At 37.0% G+C, this 13,264-nt stretch overlaps 1 protein-coding gene across 8 annotated transcripts in view; it reads left to right on the top strand.

The window, feature by feature from the left end:
- NEK11 (NIMA related kinase 11) overlaps positions 1-13,264 on the top strand; it is an 83,763-nt gene that overhangs the window by 40,800 nt on the left and 29,699 nt on the right. For all 8 annotated transcript variants that reach the window (XR_004979780.2, XM_036378897.2, XM_036378901.2 and 5 more), the window contains 2 exons: positions 295-388; positions 1,266-1,401. Coding sequence is in view for 7 of the 8 variants with exons in the window: in XM_036378897.2 (XP_036234790.1) it covers positions 295-388; positions 1,266-1,401 (230 nt within the window). In the remaining variant the exon portion in view is untranslated. The remainder of the gene's footprint in view (positions 1-294; positions 389-1,265; positions 1,402-13,264) is intronic.

The following is a 13,264-nucleotide window of genomic DNA, read 5'->3' on the forward strand; positions in this document are numbered from 1 at the left end:
TATTTAAGACCGTTGGAAGAACTAGAAATCACTAATAATTTACTATTTCTTAATTATGTCATGCAAGTTGTGAAGGTAAAATATAATAGAGTTTGGAAATAAGGTCTGAAATCACCTTTTGTGTTCATTATAAAACCTGAGGAGATGCCATATTTGGCAACATGAAATCTCAGTATGGAATTTGGCAACATGAAAATCTCAGTATGGAATTTGTTTTCCCATGTCTGCTTCTAGAAGATCCCTTTGTGCATGCCCTGATATCACATTCTTAATACAAGAGTTCTGCATTTACAGGCAGCTGGCAGAAGAAAAATATCAAGAAAATATCAAAAGAATGCAAGAATTCAGGTCCCGTAATTTTCAGCAGCTGAATGTCAATGTTCTACATGTAAGTATGGGCTGTTGTTTTGAAGGTCTCATTTTTGTGCACCCAGTATATAGCACTTTTCTGTTTCCCACGTGGTTTCTTTAGCACTAGAGACACAGGCCTGTTCTGAGACTAATAACTGGGAAGTGCATCAAAAGCTGAACTGCTTAGCTGAACCAGTTGATCTGTGATGAGGCAAAGTACATTCAATTATTCAGATATGATTCAACCAGCTCTCTATTCATTACACAGTTCTATTTTTTTCAGTTACGTTTTCTTAATTTGCCCTTAAGTCTAAATCGGCTCTCTGAAATGTTTTTACTGACTGTATGACATTGGAGTTCAAAATACATTTCTTTTCAAGATGTTTAGTTGTAATCCTTTAAACATTTTATATTTGGTGTGGCTTTGAGGGTGTGGCTTGTGAGGGTTCTTTTCATTTGGCTAAGCATATTAACACTTCAACTGGCTTTCTAGTAAGAATGAAGCCTTGGAATGACTCCCAGAATAAGTTGTCCTTTGCTTTTAAACAATCTGCAACAGAAGATGAGCCAGTTCAATTCTAGCACCACATCCTATTGTAGAAAGGAAAGGGTCAGTTTGGAAATAGTTGGTGAATGCATCACAAAAATTGTTTTTTGTGTGCTTGGTAATCTATCTTTTCTTTTGTATATCCTCTGGTTTCTGTTTTCCATAGTGTGTAGAAAAAAATATATATTAAACCTGGTTCTTCTTATGGCTGAGTCACTACTAATCATTTACAAAAATGTTAGGATTTTATTTTAGTATTTGCCTAATACATGTCCCAGGAACTGTGTAGATCAGGACAACCATTGTGTTGTGATCGTGCTGAAAGGTCTATTCCTGTTTCTCCATGCTGTTTCATCATTTGACTTAGGAATCTGCTGAGCAGACTTCAAAACACCTCATTCATTCCCAACCAGCCACTATGGGCAACTATGTGTCCACAGGACAGGATGAACCAAGAGGGAATGGGACAAGTGAACTCGGCGTGTCTGAACTTACAGACCACGGTAAGAATTCAAAATCTAATGTTAAAATGAAAATTCCTGTCAAGAAAGATTTTTCCCTTGTAGTTCATATGCAGTGGGGAAACTGCAGCTTAAAAAGTGGTCAGATTTGTAAAGTTGTCAAAAAATGGCAGAGAGAAGGAAATTAATCTGGGTGAATGTATGTACAGCAGATGTATAGAAAGGTTACATGGCAGGAAGTCTGTTCTCCTGAAGTTTTAGTGACCTGTGAGCAGAAATAGGGGTGAGTGTACTTCCTCCAAAGGAGATGCTGCGTTAGAAGGAAGTAGCTTAAACCTTCCACATATGAAATGATTGGCATTAGAAAACCATTTCCTAACTCATCTTTCTCGTGAAAAAAGGAGTACAAGAATTCAAAGTGTTTGCACCTTTGGTACACTTTGATGTCCTTTTCTTTATCTTTAACAATGAGAGAAGCAGATGGAAACTCTTTAAACTCTGCTTGTCTATATTGTCCACAAACACTTAGCTATTGTCTAAAGAATATGAAGTACTATATAACATGTTTTTCTGTTATAGACAAAAAATAGTCAAGCTTTTTGAAAAGTGTGAGATTGTGGAAATCATGTGGTCAATGAGGAGAATATTTTTAGGATGACATTTATATGGTTTTGTCTAAAATGTTTAAAAATTATTGTGTGAGCACTATTATGGTGAAAGATTTTTAATCAGATTAAAATCTTGCAAATACGCATCAATATACTTTAAAGTAGGAAGACTACTTTTCTCTAATAGCACTGCCTTTTAGTGTTGGTTTATGTGCATCTGTGAAAGTATAGGTCATTAAATTAATGGCATCAGAATCAGTTCACTTGTGGTGGAGGTGTTTTGGGACTTTTTAATAGCAAATGGCTATTTTTTCTTTCAATGTACCCTCATTTGTGTCTGTGTGGTTGGCTTACTGTTTCACAGCAGGAGGAGAGATGACCTGTGTAGGAGAGAACCCAGCTTCTAGAAATACATCCTGGGGGGAGGGTGGGGAAACGTGCAAAGGGAGGACTGAGAGAAAGCAGTAAACGTGGGTGAGAGCTGGGCTGGGAGGATCACACAAAGACTCCTAAATAGAAACAGAACAACATGCTTGGAAGGAAAGAGACTGATTTTTCTGCCTTTCGAGGTCATTAAGCTTTTAAACTATAATGACAGGAGTGAGATGCATTTGTATCTGTGATGCAAAAGCTGGGTCAGCCCATTGTACAAAACTGAATGCATGTTTAATTGCTTGTGCCAGAGTCTCTGATGGAGGAGTGGTGGGTTCATGACAAAAAGAGTTATGGATGAGCAAGAGAAATTACATGGTTTCTTTTCTTTGCTTTCTGAATACCTTGTTATTCCTGAAGCTGATGTCAAAACTTGTTCTTATTCTATTCAGTATTCATGCTCTTCTTTTCTTTAAGCATTTCAGTGCAACCATGCATATCCTACATGTCTAATTATTAAGTTATTAATTGCACCTTTGCATTTGAAAATGTAGAAACTGTTCCAGCTATTGATTTTCCAACAGAATTTAGTTCTTGATCAATGGCTATACAAGAATAAAAGGAAAAAAAACTTATAGGAAGGCTATAAAATGGTTTTAGCAAGTTGTCTTACGTGTTAATTAATCTTGCTGACCCTTATTATGTTAGCAGAAGAAGTTTGCCTGTGAAAACCAGACTAACAAGCTCCCTAGTTACAACTAATCACTCAGAATATTTGGAAAGGAGAGAAAAGGCAGGAGCAACTTTTAAATTACCAGGGCAGACCTAAAAAAGTCATCTCAAGAAAAGCTGATGAGGAGAACAGCTAGGGATAGTGGCCCAGACCCAGCAGGTGCGGAGGAAAGTTCAAATTATCTGTGGCTCTTAGCCTGCAGTCCTTCTAAAATTTGCAACATGAGCTGAAGAGAAGAGCAGGATTTGGAGTAATGAAAGATCAAGCTATTAAAGGATTAAGGAAAGAAATAGAGAATAAAACACCTTGCACTCATCTTTCAGTGAAAATTATCTAAACCATTATGAATCACAGCTGTATGTCATTGTGGAAGATGTCAAATACAAAGCTTCGGGTTTAGCTTTAGTGAGTAGTTTTGAATACTGTGGCATCTTGAGTCAGATTTAGTAGTGGTAGTTACACTTAACTGAAAGTCAGGAAAAACAAGGCAGTGTAGTTAGATAAACAAAACCCACTATGGCAGTTTGGGGTTTTGGACTTCACAGTGGACAAAATTCAGCAATGGCCAAAGCATTCAGCTGCTATAGACTTCCCTGGGAAGTTTAGGCTTCTCTCCATGTTTGTTTTATGTAATCAGCAATGATATTCTGAACATTTTTTATTCTAACTCTTAGCCTTGTGCACTTGAGACATATTTGAAAGAGTTCTTTGAAATCACCTACTGACCAATTTGTTAGTCTTCAAGCACATTTATTTTCTGGAATATGAAAGATGTGAGTGGACCCTGTGGTTTTGATGTGGAGACGAACTCATTGAACTACAGAAAAGATTCCTCAGTACTGTTTACAACTGGTACAAGTTCTTGAGAATCTTATATGAAGTTATCAGATTGTTATTCCAAAAGAGAAATGTTGCAGGCAATGTAACTACTGTTTCTTTAGCATTTTAAAAATGCATTGCTTTATTGCCTAGCAGCTTAACTACTTCTCTCCTCCTGTCTATAAACCTCTATAAACTTCTATCTGTCCATATGTTTTAATACTGGTCACTTGTAGCATACCTGCACCTTCCATCCTTATTCTTTTCTTAAGATGCTTCCTAGCTCTTACCTCAGAATATATAATGGATTATTTTGGTTTTTAATGCCCTAAGTTTTGAACTCGCAACTCTGTTCTTTGAGTTTCCTCATTTTCCATTATTCCACTTCTCAGGGTCATCTAGTGTTTGTTCGTATATTATCCTGGTTCTGGGACTTGGTCTCTCCAGCTGACATGCATACTAGAACAAAGGATTCTTTCGGTTTGGCTATTACATTTCTCCACACTGCAGATTTTCAGAGAGGTGGGCAGGGTAACATTACTTGCAATAATGAAGATTTAAAAATGCCTTTAGACCTCTATTTCTCTGGAGGTGCTATAATAAGTTTCTGAACAGTTTTGCATTTTTAATCATACTATCTAAAGTAAGCAAATATTCTCCTTATATGTAAAAAGACAGACAATGGAGTGGCTAAGAAGGACCTAGAACAAAATTACTTCTGTGATTACTGTTAGCCATATTAAGTAAATAACTGAAGCATGTTGATTGTATGATTGGAACAGTAAATGTTTTTACTGTATTATTTCAGCTAGTTAGACCACTAACATGTTCCTTAGAAGACTAAACCTTTGTAAATAGAAGAAAATGAAAAGCATTTTTGCTCATTTGCAAGTCTTTTATCTAATAGTTTTAATCTGCATTGAGTTTTTAGATTGGTTAATTTGAAAACAAAACAAATTATTTTGTCTAATGAGATATTTATGGAAAGATAAATGTTTTATAGTTGTGTTTAATATTAGTTGAAAAATGTTGATATCTCTGTCTTATGTTTCCAGGAGTTTATGGAATTGTCATCATATAAATAATTTAACTCTATGGCAGACAGTGCAGTTAAGAATATATTGTACTACTAGGAACATTTTTGGCTTACTATAGATATCTTTGTGTCTCTTCCGTCTTCAGTTTCTCCAAGTACCTGCAAGAGACTAAGGAGGTGAAATAAGATTTGTATAGAGATAGTACACAGAAGCACTGAGCCACTGTCAGTGTTAAATTCAAATATTTGTGTGTGGAACATATATATATTTGTACATCTGTACACTTCATTTGTTTCCAATGAGCAGTGTAAAATGGAATAGCTGATTATTAGCATTAGGAATAGCTAATGATTAATAACTGAATTCCCTTTATATGTTGATTTGGATGTTTTGTTTTCTGCTTCATTTCTCCAGTTCTTTTTATTGATTAATTATTTCAGAATGTTAAAAAGCATATTTTGCAGGTCATGGCAATGATGCAGGAACAAGCAATGCAGAATGTGTCAGGATAAACTTGCACCTATATTTCCTGTTCTTGCTGAGGGTTACCTACAAAGTAAATTATTCATCTTCTCTTCTTAAAAAAGCCACCTAGCAATAAATTGCTTAACATCATGCACCCACACACACCCATACACCCCCCTTTGTCTCTTCACCAGTTTTTTGTAGAAGCTGTCTCCATTTGGACTAGGACAGATAGGTTAATATATATTTTTCTGGAGATTGCTGCATTTTCAGTGCATGTACTTATCTTTCAATAGTGAGTTTGTGAAAATACGGGTGAGGCAAATTATATTGTAGTGCTGGCACCCAGAGGTCAGTTCATCTAACAGAAAAAAACTCAACAAAGCTGTGAAAAAGAACTCTGCATATTAAACTGCTCATTTCCATTAATGATAATGACTGCAGCTGGAATAAAATCATTCATTTTATAAAACATAAGCAAAATATTATCAACAAGATAATAGGACCATCCATGACCTACAACCCAGCCTGGTTGTTATGGATTAATATGGTCAGTGTCTTCCTCTGCCAGTTAGAACAGGGCAGTTCCAGCTGGGCAGGTTCTTCACATGTTTAATGTTTAATAATGTGGCCTCCTTCTAGAAAGCTACTGGAACCATCACAAAAGTAATGCATTGCTTCCTAATATAGCATTATAATTCTTCTTCATCTTCTAATATATCTGATTGAGATTGTCATCCACTTTTCTGATTCAAAAAGAATAACCAGAGACCCCTTTTCCAGAGAACTGGATATTGATATTTTAGGTTGCAGAAAGTCATTTTTGCCCTAGATTTTCCACTGATAGACCACCTCAGCATTTTTGTGTGTGCTACTACACACTGGGCTAGGTAATGGCAGATCTCTCACTGCATCACATTAATTATTTGAGTGCAGGTAGTTTCACCTTTGTTGCAATGTCCTCTATCGAAGCCAGATTTTACAGCATAGTTCCTCTCAATTCTTTGTACAGATATTGAACAAATTAAGAAACACTACTTATGGAGACTTACTGTAAAGAATCCACAGAAACCTGTATCAGACCATGCATTGTACCCACCTATGTGGGAAAGTAGTGTGGAATATCAGACATTTCTTAGTTTACTAGATAGAAAATCCTCTAGGTAGAGGAGCTCAGTCTTTGCAGCTGAAAATAGCATGAAGAGCAAGGTATAATCCTATTATACAACAGTAATAGCTAAATGTTCTGGGTTTCTGATTCCATTTCTACAGTAGAACCTGCCTTGAAATTGGCTACAAAATCATAAGCTGTATCTAAAAGTGCTTCAGGATAATTCAGTGCAATTCCAGATGCAACAAATCTGCCATGTCCTTACCGTCATTGTTGATCCCCCTGGTTTGGATCAGTGTTTACAGTTGAAAGATAAACTGGATACAAAGCTGCCAAAGGCCCAGACCTTTTACAGGAACCATAAGGAGAGTTAAATTCCACAAGCCACATTCTAACAGGCATGAAAACTTAAAGGCATTTGTGGCTAAAATTGCCACTTTATATTCATATCAATCTTACAGCTGATGAGATATGGTAAACAAGGGTGGAGATGATTAATTTTTTTAAAAAGGTATTCAAGAAATTATATATGTATCTATATCTTTAGGGGTTGTATTTATTGTACCACTTCATTGCCTGGAATGAAAGAAAGTCAAAGCAGAACAACACTGGACATAAGGGGCACTAATAAAATATTATATCCTGCATTTTTGGATTGCCAGCTGGGGCTTCCATTGTAGTCACATCCATTTTTGTAAGACTCCCAACTCTTCATAAACTGCTACTGCAGTTAATAAACATGTTTTTGTGTGGGAAGGAGTCAAGTTAAAAGAGAAGAATAGCTTCAGTTAAATACTTGTGGTATTTAAATTATTTGGGCAGAAAAACAAAGTAACAAATTAAAGCTGTATGAATAAAGGGACAGATTATATGATCTCTCTGATCTCTATTATATTTTTTTTTAATTTCTGTATACTGCAAAGATTATAATTTGTTGAATTCCTTAGCTTAATATCTTGTAATACATTACACCTGGCAAACCCCTGATTTCATTACAGTTTCAAAATAGCTAAGTATGTTACTGTAATTGTGTACATTATTCCTATGTCTCCGTGGCTAGTTTTAAGTTATGGATATATTGCTTTGACTTTCAAGTGGGCAAAGTTCAGCTGGCCCTCAAATAGGAAATGTTCACACATTATAAAATACTCTGCTTTTTTCCTAGCCTGTTATATTTACAAACTGTGTTGAAGGATTTTCAAGGTAGTTTTGTAAATCTTAGAAGGTTAAAAACCTGTAATATTTGTGAGCAAATCTTCCAGCATCTTTGCACACACACCTTTGTTTTGGTGCCTGTAAAATTGTACTTGTTCATACTCATGGATAACTGAGTAACACTCTTTAAGATGACCATACAAGTGCTCAAAGGCTTTAAGGAAAATCAAGTCTTGTCTTGTTTTTCAGTCTGGCAAGTATAAACAAAGCAGAATTGTACTTGGAAAAAATGACATTATGCACCTTTCTGCATTATTCTTGTTACATGATCCTTTTTACATTATCCTTTGTAACCAGGAAATCTTGTCTCAATTAAGAGGACAGAATGCTGTGAGTTCTGTTGTGGTTAACCATTGGTCTTCTCTTCCTTGTGGTTACCCTACTTCCAGGATCCTAAGGCTTATTCCCTGACTTGCTGCAACAATAGCGTGGGATGCTTGTGGGGAGAAACTTGCTGGTTTAGTTCTGGCATTTGCAGTTACCAGTCCTACACTTGTCCTTGGAACATGGGGTGACAAACTCCTGAGACTCTCGAAGGATCTGACGGTGTAGCGTGCTCCTCTGACCTCCTCATCTGTCTCTTGTTTTCATTGCTTGGTTTCACACTGAGCCCAACTTGTCCCAGATTCAATTAAAGCAATACTAAATCTGATTTATTATAACAAATTCAAGATTTAATGAAGTTTGCATGTTGTACTCAGAAAATGAAAAATTAATCACTGCTTTTTTTCCTTTTTTATCATTGACTAAAGCATTATTGTACTTATTTAAGAAGTTCTTCCTTGAAGTATTGCCTTTGGAGAGCAGGAGTTGAACTCTAGCCATGAGCTCCTCAGGAAACCTTTTCCAAATCTATCTACTTTTCAACATGCCTAACTACTAAATTTTTTCATAGCTTCACAGAAATTCATAGCTTGCTTCTTACAGAAGACTTGCACTTGCAGATTCACAGAGGGAAGCTTGCAAGAGTGAAGTCTTTACACAGCAGTTATGTAAAAAAACCCAAACACTTTCAGTGGGGGGAGAGCAAATTATGTTAGTGTATAGCTCCTGCTTTTTTCCTAATCTATTTTTTAGACTCGTTTATTTTGGCATTGATAAAGAGAGTCTATTTCAAAATTCACCTTGGTCAATGACTACAGTTAAAATTATTCTGTCCTAGTCTTTTTAAAAATGTCACAGGAATTCCCTTCACTCCTTCCAAAGCATTATGTTAAAAAACATTTATGAAGCACCCCGTGAATTTAGGAAGCAATTAGAAGCAGATGCACTGAGATTGTGTAAGTCAAAAAAACTACTGCATGCTGGATTCTGTAGCAGATCCTTCCAGATAATATCAGTGTTTTAAATCTTCCGTAGAAATCTGCTAGTTTCTATTCCAAGTCATCCTACATGCAGAGCAACATGGCTTTACACTGCACATTAGGCATGAGGTTAAACTGATGTAAATAAAGATGCACCAGGCTTTTGCTCAAAACAAAGCATCAGTGAACAGGATGGTGTTGAAAAACATTTTACAAGGACTCCCAGTCCAGCCCCAGTTGCAGTTTTATGGCTAACTTATCCAACTAGAGGGCCTTTCTGGGGAGCTGAGACAAATTATACGGTGATGCAAGAAGCTGGAGGCAATTCCAAGTGAGGAAGAATTTGCTCTGAAAGAAGCTGTAAATGCTGAATTAGTTTGTATATTCTGCCAGTTTAGCTTTCACTGCATGTGGCTGTCAGACAACTGGGTGGAGGGAATGAGAAGGTGACAGCAGTGAAGATCTTGGTTGAATTCTCCTGCTGTATTTTCTGCTTCACAGAGCAAAGTGTGCCCCTGTGGTCTTTTAAATATGTGCTTTCACAAGTAAATTTCATCTAGGTGTATAAGGGCTCAACACCTTTTTGCTTTGTTGCAATCATTTGCTTGTTTTTCTTACTTGTTCAACATATAAATTTTATTATTGCTTATATCTAAGTAAAATGCATTTTGCATCTTTGCTACATCCAGACTCTTGTGTGTACAACTACCTACACCAAGTTTGGATATGAGCCATTCCCATTTGTTTTCTTCTCTTTCTGTTACTTTTGGTTGAGAAAATGCTCCCAGTTTAAGTCTTAAAAATGGCGTTCTTGAACCAAATCTCAGGGAGAAGGAAGTGAGTCTCTTAAGGGGCAGATTTTGTGTTAACAGGTGGACTTTTTCCTTCCCAACACTCTTGTCAGACTGAAAGGGAAAGTGTCAGGAGGTCAGCATCTGCCAGATTCAGGAGGAAATCTGAGTTTTTATTGGAAAGTATGCTTTGACTGATAAAAAAAGTTTAAAATAACTCAGGGAGTAAGACAGTTTTTAAGTTGATGTCATTAGGTCACTTTTCCTTCAATTTACATCTCTTGGTCTGTTCCTGCTGGAAGCAGTGCTAGTAGTAGGGCAACTTTTACACTAAAAACGACTCTTATGGATAAATGAAATGGCTTCCAAAACTCACTAAATGCTCCTTGTTATTGACTAAATCCCTATGTTGTTCTTTCTCTTTATTCACCCATCATTGCTAAAAAGATTTCTGAATATTTGGAAGATTTTAGGTTTGCTGAACTTTTAAACCATCTCTGAAAGGCAGCATGGCTTCATCTTCATTGTCACTGCCTGCCAGAACTCCCATTTCTGTATATGTGACAACTAGGAAAGAAGAAAAAACAGACTATTCAGAAAACTAGGGGAAAAAGTGATTAAATTCTTCCTTTCCTTCTTGCTGTTCATTTTTTGTTAACCACTCCTTTTAAGGTCTTCTTTTTTCCTCTCATGCTCTGTCTCTTTACTTACTGAAAAAATACCAGGTAGTGGAATGTTTAGGGGAAAAAACGGTGTCCTTCAAATAAAATATTTCTCTTAGAAATTTAATTTTGGTTAAAAAAAGGGTAATTTTTCCTTGGATAAACACTTTGAAACTTGCTACTTTCCTTCTAACATCAAGTAGTAGATGATTCCCATAAGGCCACTCAGATTTACACCCCCTGTATCTCTTTTTCCAGCCATTTCTTAATAGGTAGTTCTTCATTCAGTGACACCAATAAAATAATTGAAGCTTTTTTTACTTTTTTTAAAATGCAAAGTGGAGAATTATGAAATATTACTGTTTAAATTTGGTTATATTTCTAGTTCTCATTTAGGAGAACTCATTTTACTTAATGTAAAGCTGCACATGGCCATGTCAAAAGATGATTCATTAAACAACTTCATAGTCCTTTAGTGTTTCTCTAGAAGGATTGTACAGAACTTTCATGGGCACAAAAATCCTGTACATCTCCTAGTTAATTTCTTAAGTGTATGTTCTGAGAGTCTGTTTCTGCCTAGTTTAGAAGAGATGGACAAAAAGATTCCAGTTTTTCTGAACAATGAATCTTCAGAGCTTGAAAATGCATTTATCATCTATACCTGACCAAAGGATGGTGATTCTCTTTGACTGAAACTTTTAAAGTTGAAGGGTTTTGTCTTGCAGAGGGGAAAAAAAACCCACCTCAAACTCCCAAACCAATCTGACTGAGCTTAGATTATAATTAAGAAGTTATTTTATTTTTTCTAATCATATGGGTATTGTCCTGAGCTGCAGAGTGCCACAGAGCCCTTCATCTCCTTTGTGGTAGAATTTCTCACTCAGGATGATGTAGCTCAGGGAAACATGTCTCTGTCTTTCAAACATTTCTCCTACTGACCATGCTTCAGCTCCTTATGTTTTCTTCCTTGAAGGCAGAAATCCCTTTCTGTTTTCTCGCTCTGTGGTAAGTGATGCACAGCTCTGAAGAGAGCTGCCCAGCCCTGTGCACCAGCTCTTCTTGCCAGCTCCTAAGTTTCTGCTTAGCTTGTTTAGTGTGTATGTTAAATATGTGTGCACAGACAAATAGATCTGGGGAGGTTCTGAACTGTTTGTGAGTAATCAAACAACCACAGCATTAGAAAATAATTTAGGTTGGAAGGAACCCCTGGCAGCCTAGTCCAACCCCCTGCTCAAAGCTGTTATTTTCAGATCAGGCTATTTAGGGGTGACTGATCAAGTTTTGAACACCTCCAAGGCTTGATTGAGCTCTTGCATATTCTTTAAGCCAGTTCCAGTATCTCATCTTCTCCCTCCTCCTTCTCCTCCTTCTCCTCCTTCTCTCCTCTCGTTCCAGATGTTTGTTGTGTCTTGTCCTATCACCATTCAGCTCTGTGAAGAGACAGGCTCCATCTTCCTTTTATCCTCTGATCAGATAGGATAGACAGCAGCAAGGTTTCCCCTTTGCTTTCCCTTCTCAGGGCTGAAGGGACTCTGCTCTCACAGCCCCTTCTTGCACCCAGCTTGGTGCCACTGTGGCATCTGCTCCAGTAGGTAACACCTGCTCCTATGGGATCAAACTGGTGTTTGCTGATGCATTTCCACAGAAAGGAAAGGATCAAGGGCACCTTTGTGTTACTGATGGGGTCCTGCCAGGACCTTTGTCCTGGCCCTGTCTCTCAATTTTCTGAGTTCTCTGTGTCAGTCTCTGGTAGCAGAGGTGTGGAAACATCAATTTCTGGTGTCCTGGTTCATGTCACCATCTTAGGAGTCCATTGTGTCTCGTGGCAGTGTGTCTCAGAGCACTTGAGTGATTTGCTCCTCACTTTCCTCTGTGTGATACTGTGCAAACTGAGGAGTGTAACAAAATGAAAATGTAGCAATCTTTTCCTTAACATAGGAATGTGGCAACTGAGCAAATCTGCCTTTTTCCAGAGATGCAATGAAGCCTTTGGATCAAAAATAAAACAGTCGTTAAGAGTCAAGTGTGACTCTGTAACTGTGAATACAAATGGTGAAAATTTGCATATGTTGCACCATTCTGTTTTCTTTTTTCCTTTTACTGTTTTTTTTTTTTCCTTTTTATAAAAGTGGTCTTATTATTGTCTTCTGCATGCTCTGGAATGTGGGAATACTACATCAATGCAACAATGACAAGTATGAGTTTCAGGCAGAAGAAAATTAAAGATATTTATCAAAGTATTTTCATCTCTTTGGAGAAAATTGTTGTTGCTGAGTTACCATGCTACCTGAAACAAGCTCTGGTGGATTTAAGCAAAATATTACAAGTATCACATTCCTCTGTTTTGTGTTTAGTTGTCTTCTTGGTAAGTAACCAGGCTTTTATGTTTTTTTTTAGATAATGGGTTTTTACCCTTCATTCCACTATTAACATCACGTTACTGTATAGAAAGAGATCTAAAGAGGAATAGTTTTATTCAAAGTTTGTTTTCTTTTGAACATCTAACAGCAAGTATCAAGTGTCTCAATGCTATGCCTAAACCATCTAGCAATACCAAAGCAACAGCTGAGTTTGTTTTGTATTCAGTGATCTGTAAGCAAATAAAAGCTGTTGTGACTGGCCTTGGTGCAATACACACAGCTGGATAAAGCAAAAGGTGCTTTCAGAGACCAGCTGAGAGATGTGGGGGTGTGAGGGGGCAGAAGCAGCTCCACAGACCCTTCCTTGTGCTCCCTATGGAGAATGTAAGGATGCTGTATCAGAGATGCTCAGCTGGCTGCCAGTCCAG

Source organism: Molothrus ater, chromosome 1 (assembly GCF_012460135.2).
Source record: "Molothrus ater isolate BHLD 08-10-18 breed brown headed cowbird chromosome 1, BPBGC_Mater_1.1, whole genome shotgun sequence".
In the NCBI taxonomy this organism is placed as follows: domain Eukaryota; kingdom Metazoa; phylum Chordata; class Aves; order Passeriformes; family Icteridae; genus Molothrus; species Molothrus ater.